Source organism: Podarcis bocagei, assembly GCF_964188305.1.
Source record: "Podarcis bocagei genome assembly, chromosome: 12".
NCBI lineage: Eukaryota > Metazoa > Chordata > Lepidosauria > Squamata > Lacertidae > Podarcis > Podarcis bocagei.
This window is the reverse complement of record NC_138137.1, coordinates 52,936,961-52,957,625: the sequence shown is the minus strand read 5'-3', so window position 1 is coordinate 52,957,625 and position 20,665 is coordinate 52,936,961. Positions and strand designations below refer to the sequence as shown.

Sequence of the window (20,665 nt, the reverse complement as noted above, 5' to 3'; positions counted from 1 at the left end):
GGGCGCTGGGCAGAGAGGGGGAGAATTTTTTTTTTCTTGTTCTCCCCCCTCTAAAACAAAGTGCGTCCTATTGTCCGGTGCGTCCTATAGTGCGAAAAATACGGTACATCACAGAAAAGGCGGTCTTAAAACAGAAATTTGAATGTTGTTTTTCTCCTGTCTTTGTTTATCTCCTGTCTGGCAGGTTACTTGATTGGATTGCCTGGGTAGCCTGGCCAGTCTTTTGTAATGATAAATACTTAGTTCCTGGGCCAGGTCACAGGCTCACACCCTATTCAAACACAGACATACCCTTAAGACAGGATTTGTGAAGGAAAAGACAATGGGGAGGCTTTTCCACTTTGACCTTGCAGAGAAAACATTTGCTCAGTTTAGGAATCAAAATGGTTCCAGGTCGGTCTTCCTGTGCTGATCTATGTATATGCTTGTTTGGTACACTTATGAACATTTAACATATATCTAAGACCTCAAAATTCCTATCACATGTATGCTTACATACAAGAGAATATCCACACAACACACCAGCCTTACTCAAGAGAAGTTCTGGACCACATTTGTAATCTCTCTGCCCAACTTTAATTCTTGGCTCTTTGTTCCCATCCCCCCATTATTTTTTTAATATTTCCTTAGTTGGCATTTCCAACATTAGAATAAATAACAGTGGCGACATGGGACAACTTTGTCTTGTCCTTTTTCAATATGGCATTTTCCTGTGATATTGCCATTTATTGTTGGCAGCCGGGTTAATGGGTTACAGAGTAGTGTTGCAGAAATGTGAGGCACAAAAGATCACAGTGGATACCCATCCTTGTTGCCAAATCCCATCTAAACATTTATTTTGGGTTTAAACATTAATTCCAGAGGCTAGGTGAAAAAGGTCTTTGGGGGAGATTGCAGTCGCAGAAGGGAAGGGTAGAAAGAAGCTAGCAATGTCTGACACTGGGGAAATCATCAAAACACTTGGAGACTTTGGGCGTTTCCAATGGCGGTTGTTGATGCTCGTGACTCTAGCTTCGCCAAGCCTCGCCTTCCATATGTTTTCCCAGTTATTCATGGTCCTGGAAGAGCCCCATCATTGCAACACAAGCTGGTTCAACACCATCGGCTTGAACCTGACTGAAGAGGAACGGCTGAACTTGACCCTTCCGAAAAAGCCCGATGGGACATTTGAAGAATGTCTCATGTACACTCCAGTGGACTGGGATCTCGATGCCATCGTGCAATATGGCCTTAATTCTACCGAAAAGTGTCGGCGTGGGTGGGTTTATCCTTCAAACCAAGAGCCTTCCTTGCTTACACAGGTTTGGAAATTGTATTTTACCCTTTGAATCATTTGCTTGCTTTCCCCCTAAGTTATTTATTAATTTATATACCAATTATGTGCCAAAATGGCTTCTAAGCAGTCTATATACCCCTGTGTCCTTCCCTGCGTGGATCCCAAGGCAATCTACATTTCTGTCCCGCTGTTATGTGGTCTCCCAGGCACTCGGCAGGCCTGGAGCTGCTTAGCTTCGACAAGGTGGTGGCCTCGTGGTTCTTCAGACCGTATGGCAGGACCGCAGTCCAGCACTTTTATTCTGCGCAGACAGCGCCTTGCAATGTCTCTTTGCAAGAAATGCAAGGAAGCAGACATTACAAATTGCACATTTCTGAAGGTGATTTTTTGAACCGTTAGAAGTGACGGCAGCAGCCACTGATTTTGGTTATTTCTTTATATAAGATTGTCCCAGCATACGTCATGCTTCAGAGAAGCCTATTTAGACATAAAGCAGTATATTAATGGCAGCTAGAGAGTTGACAGCCACACGTCCTGGTCGATAGTTTCCTTCGGTGTGTAAAACATCACTCTCGTCCTATTCCTCTAGCTCCTTCTGGGAAGAGTCCCTAATTGTGTGTCTAGACCCCGCATTCCCCCCCTCGTAAAGAATTAAGACACCAGGACACAGATATTATGTTAATGTTATTGGGCAAATTTTGGCCACAACTTTATTCATTACAGACTGTGAGCGGTATTGGCTTAGGCATTGAATGAACCTGACTATATCTGACTCCTGCCCGTTGCGTAGGGAGTCTGGTAAGGGTAAACCACCAGAAAGGGGAGCCCCGTTGATGCAGAACAACTCGAGCTCCCCCAGATGTTCCCGTCAGGGTCGTGTCATGGCCCTAGCCCCGCCCTGGGCTTCGGACAAGATCCGCACCCCCGGATTCCTTTAACGGAATACCCTTAAGCTTGGAGGGGCAGGCGATGGCCACACCTCCCTCATAAGGTCAGACAATGCCTAACCGCAAAACCTTACAAAGTTGTGACGATTGCTACGAGGTAGGCGAAAACCAAATGGCCCCTTGCCAGTTTTGCCAAGTGGAAAAATTCCTACCAGGCCCCTCAACAGCGACCAACCGAGGTCCATAGCAAGGCCAGTGCAGAAAACCTGTAAAATAGGGAGGGAGGGAGTTTGAAGAAGCGAGCCAAGAGGAAGCCCTCCAGCTCACGCCCCAGCTTAAATGGTCCCGGCCACGCCCCCAAGCCACCAGATTGGCCAGCTGGACGATGACGTGGCCGGGATTCCCCAGGCAACACGGGACTTCGTCCCCCGCCCCCGGAGGAGAGTGGGTGGCCACGTGGTCCACTGCAACTCCTCCCCACAGTGAAGTGGAGTGGACTTCACAGCTTTTGAGACTTCCTTGCACGTCCACCTCTGGCCTTTTGATGCCAGCGCTACCAAATCCCTGTTCCTAGGAATATAGGAAGAGCGCTTTAGAATCAGGCGAAATAAAGTCTGTTCTTACAGTGGCTAACCACTGGAGGCAATCTTTTGCCATCATGATTAGTAGTCCATGGTTGTCCTATTCTCCATTAGTTTGTCTAATCCCCTTTTCCACAGTTTAGCCATGCAAGCATTGTGTATGGTACCAGGTACCTCATTTTAAGCACAGTGAAGTTTCAGGAGGTGGTGCCTGTTGCATTTCACAACCTCGCAATTCAGAGCCATTTCACTTTCACACCTGCAGCCATAGGCGCCGACTCCTGTTAAACATCTTATGAACCGCCCTGAGATATTCGGACAACAGGCAATATATAAATTTAATTAACAACAACAACTCCCAACCCCAGTGCCTGCCCCACGGATGATGCTAAATCACAATTTGGCAACCCTAAGTGTTTTTGCAAGCCAGGGAAACTGTATTGCTTTGCATTCATTTCTTTGTCTTCCTGTCTATTTCCAGCTCCCTCCCACCAAATTATGAACTTTAAACTTAAACAGCAGCATCATTTTTCAGGCAAGTAAAAACGGTAAATGCAATGGCCGCTATCAAAAAATATTTGTGTGTGCATATGCGCGCGCACACCCAATTAAAATTAAAAGCAAATTGAATTTAAAAAATCACCCAAAGTTACACCACAAAAGGAACTTAATTCACATTCAATTCACTTGGAAATTATAGGTGCAATTCAGAGATGTTTGATTTAATTCAGTGAATTAGTTAACCTGAATTAGTTCATTGCAAGATCTGAATGGACCTTGGTTGAAGAGCCCTGTTCTCCACTGACAGCTCCCCTGGTTTTCCGGGTTTACTATCTGGAGATGTTATGGATTGAACCTAGGTCTTTCTGCATACAAAGCAGCTGTTCTACCAATGAGTTCTGGTCCTTCCAATTAAAAGTAGCAGGTCTGTATTCTTGGACAGCTGTTGCCAGTTAGTGCAGGGAACAGAGGGTTAGGAAGACCTAGTATGCTAACCCTATGGTTGAAAACAGTTTCCTATGAACAAGCCTTGGCTACTGAAAAGATGTGCCCATTGTCAAGGTACAAGTTTAATTCTTTCCCTCTTCTGATTCCTTTCAAGTAAAGTGGCTTTCCTTTTCTTTCCTTAAGTTTGACCTGGTATGTGACTGGGAAGATTTAAACGACATCTCACAATCTATTTACATGCTGGGCCTTCTCGCTGGAGCGCTGGTGTCTGGTCTGTTAAGCGACCGGTAAGAGAGAAAATAAAAGGGGCAGCAGGCTGGGGAAATGTTGCCATTTAGAAATGTGGTCAGTCAGCAGGAGATTGCTGCCCGTCCCCAAAAACCAGCTTCAGAAGGATTTTACCCAGGGCAGTAGCAGGGGAAGAATGGGTTAAATTCCCCGCTGCTTACCTCCCTGCTTGTAATTATTAGATTCCCCAAGCTAACGCAACTTGCATTTTTTAGAAACCTGCATCTTAAATGCAAAATAAATAAATGCATTTAACTTTGCATGTAGCTTGGTCCTTAGAGCGCCGTGGTGTCTTAAAAATGGGTAAAAGTGATTGTGGCACTGCTGCCTGTGTCACCAGACTCATAAAGTCTACCACAAGCACAAAACTAGAGACAGCGGAGAGGTGTGGCCATGAAACTCAAGAGGTTCATTGGGTTTATGACATTTATCTGCAAAGTTTAAAGCACGTGAGATAAACTATTCTCAGCAGTAGAATTTGTGATAACACGGCCATCATTGCAAGGCTAGGAAGGTTTAACACATGTAGTGGGAGACATGTCCCTCTAGTCTCAGTTAAGACCTCAATGGGCAGAGTCAAATTTTATCACAAATTGTTACATCTGTAGTTTCATGATGGGGTTTGGGGCGTGTCTTCAACAGCAACAATGCAACAAAACAACAACACCACAAACTGGCTTATAAGTATAAAACCAAATTTACTAGAATATTAACTAGAATAGAGATAGACTTGTAACTATTCAAGCAACAAACATACTACAACAAACATGAACCGTTCAATGATTTGCCTTCCTGTGATTGATCCATGCATACGGCTTTCTGTTTCCAACTCAAGACCTATTGAAGAACATCTCATCCAGTTCAATCTTTGAAAAACTTTTTCATATTCTCCAGTGTGCTACCCTTGCCATTGTGGCGGCACAGGGTTGCCGTTCTGTGATTGGACTTACGCTACTTGTTGAACAGTTCATTTATCCAGTCTGTACAACGTTTATTGCACATGTAACTTGTTAAGATACAGTTGCACATTTATCCACTCCATGTTTATGTTATCTCCAGGCTTTGTTTTGCACATGGCACCTTAGTATGTTTGTTGCTTGAATGGTTACAAGTCTATCTCTATTCTAGTTATTATTCTAGTAAATTTAGTTTTATACTTATAAGCCAGTTTACAGTGCTGTTGTTTTGTTGCATTATTATTACTGTCACCACATTTGGTACTTTGTGTATATACAGTGGTACCTTGGGTTACATACGCTTCAGGTTACATACGCTTCAAGTTACAGACTCCGCTAACCCAGAAATAGTGCTTCAGGTTAAGAACTTTGCTTCAGGATGAGAACAGAAATCGTGCTCTGGTGGCGCAGCGGGAGGCCCCATTAGCTAAAGTGGTGCTTCAGGTTAAGAACAGTTTCAGGTTAAGTACGGACCTCCAGAACGAATTAAGTACTTAACCTGAGGTACCACTGTACTTCAACAGCAACAAAACAACAGCTTACAAGCCAGTAGAAGAAGTGAAATGACGATACCACAATAAATGCTAGTTTTTTAAGATACCACGATACTCTGATCCTTTCTGCCGCAGCAGACATAACAGGATGTTACGTAGATGAGCAAGCTCCCTCTGGCTTTTAGCAATGGCATATTGTCATTGTTGTCATGCATATAATAAGAGACTCAGGAGCAGAGTCGTGGCTGCTATGTAGCTACTGAGGAGAAAAAGGAAGATGCAGGGAGACCGTAAGGTTCGTAGAAGCAGGGGTGGGGGACATGGGGGAACCTAAGTGGGGCACCCCCACAAAAAATTCCAGTGTGGACTGAGCTTTCATAGTGGCCATGCAATGTTGTATGATGGGGAAGACTGGGAAGAGGGAATGGAGTATCTTGGGGAAGGTATGACTGGCTGGTACCCGAAACACCAGTGACGTCTGTTTGCAGGTCCCACGTTTTGCAAAACCCAGTGTTGTAAACAAAATCTGCCCTTTTCCCCTTATGGAGTATCCAAGAGTCCATATAGAGTCCTTAAGTGGGTTCCCTATTGGTAGGAGAAAATAACAGAGGCCAACCAGAGAATATTGAGAAGCAAAGCAGCTAGTAAGCCTGATCTTTATTGATCTGTTGCAACAGGGTGCTCCCCTCACACGCAGGAAAGGAGGAGGAACCCAGAACAAAGGTGTGTCTGCCCTTATATAGACATTTTAAATTACCTGCCCTGGAGCTCAAGACCAATGCTCCATACATCATATCTACATCACAGAAAAGGTGTTGTTGTTTTCCTGTCTGTCAGGTTATCTGATTGCCTTTCCTGATAGTCTGTCACCCATTAAAATGCTGGTTACTCAGTTCCTGAAACAATGGGAAGGCTCCCTGACCCCCCCCCCCTCCTTGCAGAGAAAACATTTGGGAATCAAAAATGATTTCAGGTTGGTCTTCCTGTGCTGATCTATGTAAGTGCTTGGTAGGCACACTTATGAACATTTAACATATATCTGGCGGAGTCGCAGGTAGAATTTAAGGGACGCGGGTGGCTCTGTGGGTTAAACCACAGAGCCTAGGACTTGCCGATCAGAAGGTCAGCGGTTCGAATCCCCGTGATGAGGTGAGCTCCCGTTGCTCGATCCCTGCTCCTGCCAACTTAGCAGTTCGAAAGCACGTCAAAGTGCAAGTAGATAAATAGGTACCACTCCAGCGGGAAGGTAAACGGTGTTTCCGTGCGCTGCTCTGGTTCGCCAGAAGCGGCTTAGTCATGCTGGCCACATGACCTGGAAGCTGTACTCGGCCAATAAAGCAAGATGAGCGCCGCAACCCCAGAGTCAGCCACAACTGGACCTAATGGTCAGGGGTCCCTTTACCTTTAAGACCTCAAAATTCCTATCACACCAGTATACAAGGCAAACATCTGGAAATCAGGAGTAGCACTTGGGGGAGGTTGGGAGTATGTAAGTTACACCAGCCTCTGCCAATGTGGTGCTCCCATCATCCCTAATTGTCGGTCCTGCTGGCTGGGGCTAATGGGCTCCCAGAAACATCTCCCCTTTCATCCCTCTACTAAAGAGCGCAGCTGGAGACCAATGTCCTTCTGCCCAGGGATTTTTGTGCGTGCCTCCTGTTTTCTGCTACTGTCTTAGGAGAGGGAAGGCCCCCCCAAAGCAACGCGATGGCAAAATGCATTTCCTCCTCTCCCAGGTTTGGTCGGCGGCCAAGTCTTCTGTTGTCCATGCTCATCGAAGGCGTGTTTGGGGTTGCTACGGCCTTTGCTCCCAATTTCTACCTCTACATTGCGTTCCGATTTCTTGTGGGTGCTTCTGTTTCCGGAGTCGTGATAAGCAGTTTAGCTTTAGGTAAGATGTACAGAAACGGCTTTACAAAATAGAAAGGGAAGCCTAGTCTCTGGGTTGCTCTTTGGGCAAATGCGGCCCTCAATACCATTCTACCCGGCCCTCGGAAATATCTCCATGCCACCGCACTCGCTGGCTGTTCTTTGTGCGGTGTGTGCTTATTTTTATTATGTTTATTATGAATATTCGTTACTCGCCGCCTTGCGAGACATCCTCAGGGGATGAAAAGGCTAAGGAGTAAACCCTAAACAAATCTGGAGTGCAGTCCCTAAGACAGTTGGGTGGCAACTTCTGCAGCGAAGCTGGTGCCAAATGTATGGCTCTGCTTTCTTTTGGATCACATCAGCGAGGCCTTTTTCTCGCTCTCTGACTGCATTTTTTAAAAGATCAAGGGTGGTGTTTATGCTCCGAATAGCTTCACATTTCTGAGAGCACAGCATTCTGAGTCTTAAGTATGGCTTTTGAAGACAGATATACCAGACTCTCATATAAGCAGAAGCAATAGCTCAATGGTCAAGCCTTGTGCTTTGCATGTAGAAGATCCCAGGGTTCAGTTCCTGACATCTTCAGACAAAAGGACCAAAAAGCAGGTGAAAGGGAAGATCCTTCTCTACCTGAGGCCCCTGGGATCTGCTGCCTTTTGGAAGTCCGAAGCCCTCCAGAAGGACCAATAATGTGATCTTTCATCAAGCAGCTTCATTTGTTCCATTTGTGATATGCACTTGCCAGAACATAAGACCTGGGCCCTGGGCCCATCCAGGGTTGTTGGACTACAGCTCCCATCACTGGCCATTCTTGCTGGGGTTCATGGGAGTTGGAGTCCATCAATGTCTGGAGGGCACCATGTTGTTCACCCTTGACCTAGGTTCTTTGTAAGCCCTGGTGATCTTCCAATAGTTGAGGCTGCTTCGCACAGAGCTATGCAAAATAAACCCCAGACTGACAGCTGGCCAGCCACTTGTCAACCTTGTCCCATTGGGGAGATAAGAACCCGTCCAAGTTCAGTTGACCTAGGGCAGTGATGGCCAATCTTGGCCCTCCAGCTGTTTTGGGACTACAATTCCCATCATCCCTGACCACTGGTCCTGTTAGCTAGGGATGATGGGAGTTGTAGTCCCAAAACAGATGGAGAGCCAAGTTTGGCCATCACCGACCTAGGGCAAGGTTTATTACCCACTATATTGCTGCCCTAGGAATAGGTTTTTAAATGGCTTTCCATCTGGAACAATATTTTAGTAAGTCACAACCGTGTGTGTGTGTGTGTGTGTGTGTGTGTGTGTGTGTGTTGCTGAACATCCAAGACAAATGCCCTACATAATAGCTGCAAATTCTCTTTGCACTACCAGCAGGAAAAACCAAGAGAGGGTTTTGTGGAACTGAATGCAACTTGAAGCCAAAACTTGTGAGACTGCCCTGTCAAAAGCTATTAAAAAATAATAATTAAAGCTTTATTCATATGATTGGTTTTTTGTTATTTTGATTTGCTTTGAAATCAATTTCTGCTAACCACCTGTAGCTACAGAATGGGTTGGAATTGTCTACCGTCCACATACGGTGATTATCAGCCATGCAGCCTTTTCTGTGGGGCAGATGATGCTGGCTGGGCTGGCTTATGCCTTTCGCGACTGGAGGACGCTGCAGCTTGCTGGATCTGCCCCAGTTTTTGCCCTCTTCTTCTACCTGTGGTGAGTACTGGATGAGAATGTGACAAGTCCCAGAGCCAGGCCCTCAGCCACCCAGCCACCTATTTTTTTATTTGAAGTGGTGTTCTGTTTTGTTTTTACTTTGCCTTCTGCAAGAGCCCCAAGGTGGCTTACATTGAAAACAGGTGCATTGCAGAGGGTTAGACTAGATGACTCATGGTGTCTCTTCCAACTCTACTGTTCTATGAGTTGGACTTACAGCAGTATATCATAGATAGATAGATAGATAGATAGATAGATAGATAGATAGACAGACAGACAGACAGACAGACAGACAGACAGACAGACAGACACACACACACACACACACACACACACACACACATTTTTATTGATTTTTTAACATATCAGTTCCAACAGTCATACAACATATCTTCTCATCTTATACAATATATTAGACTTCCGTCAACACCTCTGATGATTTTCCGTTCTTTATCACTTATTCTGCATTTTTTAATTTCTATATTGCATTTAATTGTCCTTAACTACTAATTCTTTTCATAGTCTTTCTTGTAATATTTCAAATAATCCACCTTAAAAAAACTTCTTGCAAACCTACTAGCGTAATCTGTTCATCACAATTACTTTTCGAATTGTTCATATATTTACTCCAGTCCTCTAAGAATCTCTGATCCCGCAGGTTTCGAATCCTTCCTGTTAATTTATCTAATTCTGCATAGTCCGGACTTGCAGCAGTATATCAAGGGTTCCAGCCTGCTATGCTGTCTGCCAGGTCACTGTACCATTCTGTTTTTGTTTTGTTTTGTTTTGTTTTGTTTTGTTTTGTTTTGTTTTGTTTTGTTTTGTTTGTTTTGTTTTGTTTTTAGTAGGGATGTAATGGACTGCCCTGAATTTGCTTCCCTGTTGGAATAAAACCATCCTGAAGATGCCTACAAATAAAAACATCCTGAAGATCCCAGGCCACAGAGAGGTTAGGCTGGCCTCAACTAGAGCCAGGGCTTTCTCGGCCGCGGCTCCAATCTGGTGGAACGCTCTATCACAAGAGACTAGGGCCCTGCAGGACCTGACATCTTTCCGCAGGGCCTGCAAGACAGAGCAGTCCCACCAGGCCTTTGACCAAGGCACAGCCTGACCCCCTCCTCTGGCAATCTGCACAGAATTTTGCTTAATGGTTGCCATCAATTTGATTTTAATTAATTTTATAATGAATGTTTTTAGAATGTTGGGTTATTTTGATTGTTGTTAGCCGCCCTGAGCCCAGCTTTGGCTGGGGAGGGCGGGATATAAATAAAATTTATTATTATTATTATTATTATTATTATTATTATTATTATTATTATTATTATTCTCAGGATCCTTCCTGAATCTGCTCGGTGGCTGGTGACCAAAGGAAAAACAGAAGAAGCCAAGAAGCTTCTCCAGAAGGCATCTTCTGTCAACAAGCGAGCCATCCCACTGAAGCTGTTAGATGAGGTAAGAGAAGCCGGGCGTTGTAGCCAGCTATTCTTTCCAAAAATATCATTTATTTCACCTAGTCCATATTGTTTTGTGCACCCCAATCTCAGAACGGTGAGAGGGGTGCCACAGCATATCTTGGGGCTAATTATTTGCACCCCTCCCCCCACAAAAATAGCTAGCTTAAATTTTCAAAAGCAGATGTCTTGTAGGAAAAATGAAAAGCACAAAACTTGAAACTAATAAATGTATTTTAAATTGCTGAAGTCGCCTACTTGTAGCATCAGGAAATTGGATCCTTAGGCATGGCCTGGGGAGTGGAGCTCTATGGCTCTAGGATGAAGAAGAAGAAGAAGAAGAGTTTGGATTTGATATCCCGCTTTATCACTACCCGAAGGAGTCTCAAAGCGGCTAACATTCTCCTTTCCCTTCCTCCCCCACAACCTTTGATGAAGTCAAAGAGGGAAATGTAGCTCAGTAGTATTTGCCATACAGCCTAGACTGTTTTTTAATCTAATCCAGTGTCTTTTCATCTAATCCAGTGGCTGGGAATTTGTGGCTAGATATTGGTTGGGCAACATCTCCCATTGTCCTTGACTGCTAGCCTTGCAGCCTGGGGCTAGCAGAGGGCCGCAGAATCACTATTCCTGTCTTACCGTGTACTTAAGCTCAAGATAAAAGAAATGCAGTCGTACAGTGGTGCCTCGCAAGACGAAAAGAATCCGTTCTGTGATTCTCTTCGTCTAGCGCTATTGAAGGATTAGCGGATTAGCGCTATTATCGCTATTAGCGGCTTTTAGCGGCTTATCTGCTGATCGGATCAGCTGATAAGTGGCTTAGGAAAAGGGGGGAGGGAAAAAACCAGCAGGAACTCGCAAGACATTGTCGTCTTGTGAAGCAAGCCCATAGGAAATTCGTTTTGCGAAGCACCTCCAAAACGGAAAACTCTTTCGTCTAGCGAGTTTTCCTTCTTGCGAGGCATTCGTCTTGCGGGGCACCACTGTACCTTGGTTTTCGAACAGCTTAGTTCATGAACAACTTGGAACTCGAACGCCGCAAACCCAGAAGTAGGTGTTCCGGTTTGCAAACTTTGCCTCGGAAGCAGAACGTCCGGCACGGCTTCCGCAGCTTCTGATTGGATGCAGGAGTGTCCTGCACCAATCAGAAGCTGTGCCTTGGTTTCCAAACGTTTCAGAAGTCGAACGGACTGCCGCAACGCATTCTGTTTGAAAACCAAGGTACGATTGTGGATAACACTTTCCCCGTGCTACAAGCAAATGAATCTAGCCAAGCCATCCCGACTCCTTAGCAGCCTCCATTTAGCAACTCCTCGCATCTCCATTGCGCAAATCATGTTTACCCCCTAACTCCCACAAAACCTTGTCCAGCTGAGAAGGTGAGCGGACAGGAACCATGGATGAGCTGGGCAGGAACTGCGCTTCTTTTTGGTCGCCGCAAAGCCCAACAGAATACCTGCCAAGTGCCCTGGGAAAAATGGGACATCTGGGGTTTTCTGTGAGAGATTGCGGTGGCCATTTTCGGTGTCACGTGCTCTCACACTGTGTTTTCACCCCCAAAAGCGCTTTTTGGGGGGGGCAAAGGCAAGGAATGTGTCTCCAGAAGTTGGGCAGTGTGCTAAAGGGACACAGATATGGCCAACACTCAACACTCAACACTCAATTCAATGAGTTGAATTGCAACTCATTACCAAACTTAAAACCATGGAGAGACCTGGTCTGAACAAAGACATTGAATTCTTATCTCATTATACATGACTAAGCCATTTTTCACCTTCTCACCCCTTGCCTTTTCCTGTAAGACCTATTGCAGTCGTTAAGAGTCGTCAACAGGCTCATCTCAGCTATCTGCCAATCTCCCATTCCCACCACCCTTCTGAGTAATACCCCTCCCCACCTTCTCACTATATAGAAGGATCTGGCAACTTCTGTTTCAGTGTATCTGAAGAAGTGTGCATGCACACGAAAGCTCATACCAAGAACTAACTTAGTTGGTCTTTAAGGTGCTACTGGAAGGAATTTTTTTTATTATGGCCAACACTGTTTGGGTGGTCCATAACTATAGTTTGGTTTTGATGCAGAAACAACAACAACAACAACAAAAAGTGACCTGAGATGGGCTTTCCAGAAAGCAAGAGATTACAAATGAAGTTAACGTGGTTTCCCCACTCCGTCCTTTCTCTCTTTGTTTTCACTTTCATGTCTTGCAAAAGCTGAAACCTGAAAAAACCGTGTCTGCAGGCATTTGGGAACTGTTTAGAAACCCCCACATGGGGAAGGTGACTTTCGTCCTATCAGCAGTCTGGTAAGCCTGTTATCTATTGTTACTTTATTTGCAGTAGTACATTTGCAGGCCAAAGGTGCAAAGTTCCTGGCCTCTGCTCTGTATGCAGAAGGTTCCCTTTTCAAACTCCCCTATCTCCAGGTGTGGCTGGCAAGGACGCTACCTGAAACCCCAGAGTGTCACAGCCATTGTGTGGACAATACTGAGTCAGATGGACCAGATATCCAACTTGGCGTATTTCCTAGATCTGAGAATGGGATTGGGAAGACTACTTACCCATGATGGGCAAAAGGGCCAATGATTTGATTACGCAGAAAGCATCTTCATACATTTTGTCTCCTTTTATATTATCCTATTCATACATCGGCCCACACTGAAAGATCAGCGTCTGTAATTTGCCCAAAATACATGCCCTTTTCCAAGTCGCATTTCCAAAACGATCTGCACTCCCATCCATGTGGGTTAGAAAATGTTAACGGAAAAATCCAAGGGCTCCCTTAGACAAAAACAAAGACACCAACCAGGATAACTTGGAACAAAACAGCAGCCTGTAGGTTTGGCCTTTATTGATCTGTTGCAACAGGGTGCTTCCCTCACCCGCAGGAGAGAGGAGGGACCCAGAAAAATGGTGTGCAAGGCCTTATAAAGACTTTTGAAATTGCCACCCTGTAGATCAAGACCACCCCCAGAAACATCATACATACATCACAGAAGGGTTGTAACCTAAGACCACCCCTCAGATACATCATACCTACATCACAAAAAGGCGGTCTAAACAGAAATTTGAATGTTGTTTTTCTCCTGTCTTTGTTTATCTCCTGCCTGTCAGGTTACTTGATTGGATTGCCTGGGGAGCCTGGCCAGTCTTTTGTAATGATAAATACTTAGTTCCTGGGCCAGGTCACAGGCTCACACCCTATTCAAACACAGACATACCCTTAAGACAGGATTTGTGAAGGAAAAGACAATGGGGAGGCTTTTCTACTTTGACCTTGCAGAGAAAACATTTGCTCAGTTTAGGAATCAAAATGGCTTCAGGTCGGTCTTCCTGTTCCTGTTACCATATATCTAAGACCTCAAAATTCCTATCACAGAACCTTTTAAAGAAGTTAAAACGGGGTACTGTGAGGAATCGCAAAGGTGTGTTTTGGGAAGTGCTGTGTGTCCTTCCAGTTTAAAACTTGCCTTACTTTTAATCATGGATATGGTCTGTTCGTCTTTAGGTTTGTCAGCAGTTTGGCGTACTACGGGTTGAGCTTGAACGTGGGCGGTTTCGGTTTCGATATCTACCTGACGCAGGCTATCTTTGGGGCTGTTGAAATTCCAGGTCGTCTCTCCTGCATCTTCCTGGTGCAGTGGCTGGGGAGAAAGAAATGCCAATCTTCTGCCTTGCTCCTGGGGGGAGCCTGTTGCCTTCTCATTGCAGTCATCCCAAAAGGTGCATATCAATCCCTGAAGGGCTAACATCCCCCGGGCTAACACTTGCCAAATGGGCTCTGTTTTAAACCAGTCTTCAAAAAAGGTTCAGATAAGTGAAGCCAGGCGATGCTCTGATTGGAATCTAGGCTTGCTCCAGCAAGCAGCCGATTCAGGCTGACCATTCAATAGTGCTCCAGTTTCCTCTAAGCAGCAGTGCTGTCTTTGGTGAGTGACATCTCTACTCTTATAGGGGCTTATCATTCTTCTTCTTCTTCTTATTATTATTATAATAATAATTTAATTCAATGCATATACCGGTACCTCTTAATGCCAAAATGAGCTGTTTACAAACTTGTTGTTGTTTAGTCGTTTAGTCGCGTCCGACTCTTCGTGACCCCCTGGACCAGAGCACGCCAGGCACTCCTGTCTTCCACTGCCTCCCGCAGTTTGGTCAGACTCATGTTTGTAGCTTCGAGAACACTGTCCAACCATCTCATCCTCTGTCGTCCCCTTCTCCTTGTGCCCTCCATCTTTCCCAACATCAGGGTCTTTTACAGGGAGTCTTCTCTTCTCATGAAGTGGCCAAAGTATTGGAGCCTCAGCTTCAGGATCTGTCCTTCCAGTGAGCACTCAGGGCTGATTTCCTTCAGAATGGATGCGTTTGATTTTCTTGCAGTCCGTGGGACTCTCAAGGACTGCAAGAAGATCAAACGCATCCATTCTTAAGGAAATCAGCCTGTCCATCTTGGGTGGCCCTGCACGGCATAGCTCATAGCTTCTCTGAGTTATTCAAGCCCCTTCGCCACGGCAAGGCAGTGATCCATGAAGGGGGTTTACAAACTATAAAAACACAACATGTTAAAATATAAATATCCCAGACTAAAATATGCAAGAAAACAATCCCATTAGAAACCACACAGCAATTTAAGCAGAAGATTGAATTGAGAGATCAAGGCAATGCCCGTGGCAACAGATACATCTTCTGAGGCTGGTGGTGTGCCCATACAGATGGCGCTTCTCATACCCATGGCTTCTTCCCCTGAGCATGGGTTGTTGAAGCCCTGGGTCACATGACAACACACACACACACACACACACACACACACACACACACACACACACACACTGCTTTTGTTTTTGGGTTTTCTTTGACATACAATCTTTCTTCCCCCAGATCTGCCTATACTAGTAACGCTGTTTGCCACCACGGGGAAGTTTATCATGTCTGGTTCCTTATCTATATCATATGTGTATTCTGCAGAGCTGTTCCCAACTATTGTCCGGTGAGGCTTGCTATGTACTTTTAAAAATACTGTGTCTCAAAAACGGGGTGTATTTATGCAGACGGCCTGAAATAGAGCATTTTTAAAATAAAGAGTTATATCAGATGTAAAGGTTGCATTTCCAGTTTTTAAATTGGATAATTCACGACCTTTTGCAGTGTTACGTAATGTAAGTTGCCCATATGAGCAGCCATAGCCATAGCACCACCCTGTCTGCTCTTTTAAGTTAGCCTGCTGCTCTGTGTAATTCAAGCTCTTGTAGACTGCAATGGGCTTTGATGACAAAATGGCGGAAAGAGGGGGGGGGGAATGCTAGGTCTGGAGAACCAGGCTCTCTAGCAAAATTTGAGAAACGTCACACACCATCAGGGCTTTTTTTCAGCCGGAGCTCACCAGAGCTCAGCTCCAGCACTTCTCAGGTAGACATCACTGCCATTCTAAAAGAACAAGGAAAATGTTCATGATGACCTCTTTTTCTAGAAAAATAGCACTGCATGTTGTGTTTATAAACCAACCATACAATCAACAAACGATTGTAAGTTTAAACTCGTAGACTAGGTGAATGGAAAAGACTAACAGAAACAAGTGAAATCTCCACCCTCCACTCACTTTCCTACAGAGGTGCCAACTTCTAAAGACGATTGCCAGTGCCCAATGTCACAAAGAGCCAGGGGTAAGGCTGAATGCCCTCTGAACATTGAGGGGGCCTAAGAGTTTTTTAGTGGGACGCGGGTGGCGCTGTGGGTAAAACCTCAGCGCCTAGGACTTGCCGATCGCATGGTCGGCGGTCCGAATCCCCGCGGCGGGGTGAGCTCCCGTCGTTCGGTCCCAGCGCCTGCCAACCTAGCAGTTCGAAAGCACCCCCGGGTGCAAGTAGATAAATAGGGACTGCTTACCAGCGGGAAGGTAAACGGCGTTCCGTGTGCTGCGCTGGCTTGCCAGATGCAGCTTGTCACGCTGGCCATGTGACCCGGAAGTGTCTGCGGACAGCGCTGGCTCCCGGCCTATAGAGTGAGATGAGCGCACAACCCTAGAGTCTGGCAAGACTGGCCCGTACGGGCAGGGGGACCTTTACCTTTAAGAGTTTTAAGCCAATGCTTATTACTGCTTCCAAGGGGAGCTGGCGGTTCATAGTGCTTATTGGCTGTGCCTTGTGGCAATCCAAAAGCCGCCTATGTCCAGGTTTCAGGAATCTCTAGGGAGAGTGCCATTTGTGTGGGTTGCCTTTTTACATCCATGGGCTCCCTGTGGCTCACATGGAAGCAGTGCCAGCTCCTGAGCCTGGGAACTACCATTTTGATTTCCTGCAATGCCCCCAATGCGGCTCCCCTCCAGAGGATTGTGGGAAAGACTCGCCACACGTGTCTTCCTTCCTTCTCAGGCAGACTGGAGTGGGGTGGTGCCAGACGGCAGCCAGATTGGCAGGCATCATCTCGCCTCTGATTGGTCTCTTGGACAAGTACCACCCCTCTATCCCCGTGGTGATATTTGGCAGTGCAGCCGTGGCTGGTGGACTCCTTGCTTGCTTGCTTCCGGAGACGTGCGGCAAGGAACTCCCGGATTGCATGGATGACATTGCACACTATCAGAGGCAAGTCTTGGGGTGGTTCGGAAGACTTGTGCATTTATTTATTCCCTTGCCCTTTTTTTACATCCATGTGTTTGTGCTTGAGCTGTTGACCTGGTTGTGCTTCCTGGCTGTGTGGAGTCCGCAAGGCAGCTAACCGCTTCCATTAAAACAATGCAATGCTAAAGCAACTGTGTTGGGTGATTTTAAAACACTGTTTTGCGCCTGCCAAGGGCCAAGCAATTGTTTACAGTCATTTCTACATATGGTTAGGGGACGCGGATGGCGCTGTGGGTTAAACCACAGAGCCTAGGACTTGCCGATCAGAAGGTTGGCGGTTCAAATCCCCGTGACGGGGTGAGTTCCCGTTGCTCGGTCCCAGCTCCTGCCAACCTAGCAGTTCGAAAGCATGTCAAAGTGCAAGTAGATAAATAGGTACCGCTCCGGCGGGAAGGTAAACGCCGTTTCCGTGCGCTGCTCTGGTTCGCCAGAAGCAGCTTAGTGATGCTGGCCACATGACCTGGAAGCTGTACGGCGGCTCCCTCGGCCAGTAAAGCAAGATGAGCGCCGCAACCCCAGAGTCGGTCACAACTGGACCTCATGGTCAGGGGTCCCTTTACCCCTGTACATACATATGGTTAATTGAACTGGTTATCAGAAGAGAAGGTTGACTTTTGAGGTTTTTACTGTCACTTGGGAATCTCAGGGCTATGGATCGCTTGATTACTCTGCCTCTTGGGCTGCTTCACACGTGCATTGCTGTTCCTCGAGGTCCACAATATTGAGGGTTTGCTTGCATGTGCAGATGAGCTGTCACAGACCTAATGCCACAAGCAGATCTCGTGTCTCAGCCGATCATGCAGTTTCCAGGGCAGAAGGTCCACTTGTTTGCCTTCTATTAACTTACATGAATGTGTGCCTTGATCTTCAATAACTGGCTGAATCGCACATGTTAGGCATCATCTGACATTGCAATCATCAGTGCTAATGTGGCGTCACCTGAATGGGCTGGGAAAGGCTGTGTCTGAAACCCCGGAAAACTGCTGCAAGTCAGAACAGACAATATTAACCTACATGGACCCAAAACCATGATGAGAGCCAGTGTGGTGTAGTGGTTAAGAGTGGTAGTCTCGTAATCTGGGGAACCGGGTTTGCGTCTCCGCTCCTCCACATGCAGCTGCTGGGTGACCTTGGGCTAGTCACACTTCTCTGAAGTCTCTCAGCCTCACTCACCTCACAGAGTGTTTGTTGTGGGGGAGGAAGCTAAAGGAGAATGTTAGCTGCTTTTAAGACTCCTTAGGGTAGTGATAAAGTGGGATATCAAATCCAAACTCTTCTTCTTCATGACTCTGTGTGAGGCAGCTTCTGTGAACCAATTCCTAGGTTTGCTTGATGCACCTGCCATTCAGAATCATTTGGAGCAGAAAACGTATGCATGAATTTAATCATCTCCTTTTAACCTTCTTTCCCCTCCATAGGCCCAGCAAAAGAATCAACGGTAGTTTGGGAAATGCATGTTTAAAACCGAATGAAGAGATTACTGAACGGATAGCAATAACTCGCCTTTAACCCACTGTGTGGATTGCTCCAAGCGGCCAAGAAGAATGTGTGAATTTCCTCCCCTTCCACTCTGAGCCCAGCAGATAAAAATAATTGGTTTAAATATTTTGTTTTTAAAAATGGTTTTTAAATGAAAATTAAAATAAAAAATCAGTTCTATTACGTGCCCCTTAAAATAACTTGGTTTGAAAGATCTGAATGTAATATGAGCAGATTAAAAGCATACACTCATGTTTAAAAGAACATTGATAATCTTAGGATAGATCTGGTTGTGCTTCTTACAGAATAGCTGCAGTGCAAATTTAGGGTGCAGTTCTATGCGCACACATATATGGGAGTAAATCCCTTTGGACTCAATGTAGGAAGTCTAGAAAACATCAGAATCAGCATTGTATCAAGCCAGACCTGGAGATGCTAGGGACTGAACCTGACACCTTCTGCATACACAGAATCATAGAATTGTAGAAGGGTCCCACGGGTCATCTAGTCCAACCCCCTGCAAAGCTGCAATCTCAGCTACAGCATTCATGACAGAGGGCTATCTAAGCTCTCCTTAAAAACCATTGCACTCTCTCTTTTTCTTTTTTACAGCTGGTGGATTATTAGCTTTAAATTGTTTTATTGTTTCAAAATGCTGTACTTGTAGTGTCCGATGTTCTCTCCAGCATGAGAGTTTGCTGGGATGGAATGTTTTAGGGTTGTAAATACTCTTGTGAAACGAATATGTGAAATAGTTGAGCATTTCTCTTATCAGGAGACCTCTGTAGCTTTGCAAGTCTGTGGGAAGTAATCTGCTGGTCTCAGCTTTATCCTTGTACTTGAAAGTTCCAGCGTACCTGAGGAAAACAGGTTTGCACGTACGCGTTTGTTTTGTACAGTTTCCATAGCTAAAGGTCTGAACAAGCTTTAGCTATAATGGGGGAAGACGGCAACTTTCTGAAACCTAAGAAACACAGGCCATAACTTTTAACTGTTACATATTCAAGACACACCAATATAACATGTCTGTCCTGAGAAATATTCAGGTATACTCCAGGCAAAAAAAGTTCCTCTATAACGAAACTTTTGGCTGATTAAACCATCGATGTCCTTCTAATGGTGTTTGTAGAAGGAGGGGGGGTATTTGTTTGCTGCTGTTGTTATGTTATGTATTTTGTGTTTCTATTTTGTATTTTTATGCTATAAACCAGCCTATGATGTTTGTATGAAAGGCAGTATCTGAATGAATCAAATAATTAAATGGATAATAGTTTGAGCCATTGGCATTGTGAATACATACTGGTGGAATACAGGGTTTTTAAAAGGCAGATACCCCTTTAAAACCCAATATGAACACAAAGCATGATTTGCCCCTTCCTTACATACTATATATGAGTGGTGGTTTCTCCATGAGAGTCAGCCATTCATTCCGTAACCAACAGGACAATCCAATGTAACTTTCCAACTAAGTGATACTTGGATGTCCCTGAAAGGTACCTAAGTGTAAATATTTTTATAGAAGGGTTTTCTGAACACACAAATAACAAATATCAACATAAGACAGAATCATAGTACTTTTGCTGTTCACTGTGAAATCCAGTAGATTAAGCCATAGGTCTTCATGGGTTGATGGGGGTACTTATGGTGTGACTACACCTGTTAACATACGAAATAACTAAAAACAAAAAGGTGTCAGAGCCATCTGTTTTTACATTCCTGTTAATTTTTCAGCTAAATCAATTTGCCAAATGTTTGTGTGCCACCTGGATAATGTTAACCTGAGACCAGTTTTCAAGTGCTCACTTATCAGCTAATGAGCCGCCACCATCAAAAATCTACTTAAGTCCTTGTTATGTACTAAAGTTCTCACCCTGAGCCAGCAGGGGGATAGTGTAGATAGTTTTCACTCAGGTCCACATCAGTTATTTTAGGTGGGAAACCCTGGGTTGTTGTTGCTACAATGTTGATAGCCGGCTGCCTATAAAAGCAGGCCGGCTGAGCTGTTTGCTGTTCAGTTCTGTCCAGCTTCAATAAAGAGCTTCTCTGGAGAAATCACTGTGTCATCTGCTATGTTCGCCCACAACTTAACAGTCCTTGTAAGGAACATCAGCATTTTTGA

General features: G+C 45.1%; 1 protein-coding gene across 3 annotated transcripts; it reads left to right on the top strand.

Moving 5' to 3' along the window:
• The first annotated feature begins 110 nt into the window (after positions 1-110).
• Positions 111-19,822, top strand: LOC308569603 (solute carrier family 22 member 13-like). 3 transcript variants are annotated; one of them, XM_081163723.1, is made up of 10 exons: positions 111-1,301; positions 3,876-3,979; positions 7,167-7,321; positions 8,835-9,003; positions 10,335-10,455; positions 12,668-12,759; positions 13,962-14,176; positions 15,332-15,440; positions 16,822-17,031; positions 18,486-19,822. In XM_081163723.1, the coding sequence occupies exons 1-10, from the start codon at positions 930-932 to the stop codon at positions 18,574-18,576; spliced, it is 1,638 nt and encodes a 545-aa protein (XP_081019849.1). In that variant the 5' UTR covers positions 111-929; the 3' UTR covers positions 18,577-19,822. The 3 variants fall into 3 exon arrangements, with proteins under 3 accessions (XP_081019849.1, XP_081019850.1, XP_081019851.1); XM_081163724.1 differs by lacking the exon at positions 15,332-15,440 and having other exon boundaries at positions 16,826-17,031; XM_081163725.1 differs by lacking the exon at positions 18,486-19,822 and having other exon boundaries at positions 16,826-17,017.
• The last annotated feature ends 843 nt before the right edge of the window (positions 19,823-20,665 follow it).

Coding starts and splice junctions, on each gene's coding strand:
- LOC308569603 (XM_081163723.1), top strand. CDS start 930: ATGTCTGACACTGGGGAAATCATCAAAACACTTGGAGACTTTGGGCGT. Junction 1,302..3,875: donor AGCCTTCCTTGCTTACACAG/GTTTGGAAATTG, acceptor TCTTTCCTTAAG/TTTGACCTGGTATGTGACTG. Junction 17,032..18,485: donor GACATTGCACACTATCAGAG/GCAAGTCTTGGG, acceptor TCCCCTCCATAG/GCCCAGCAAAAGAATCAACG.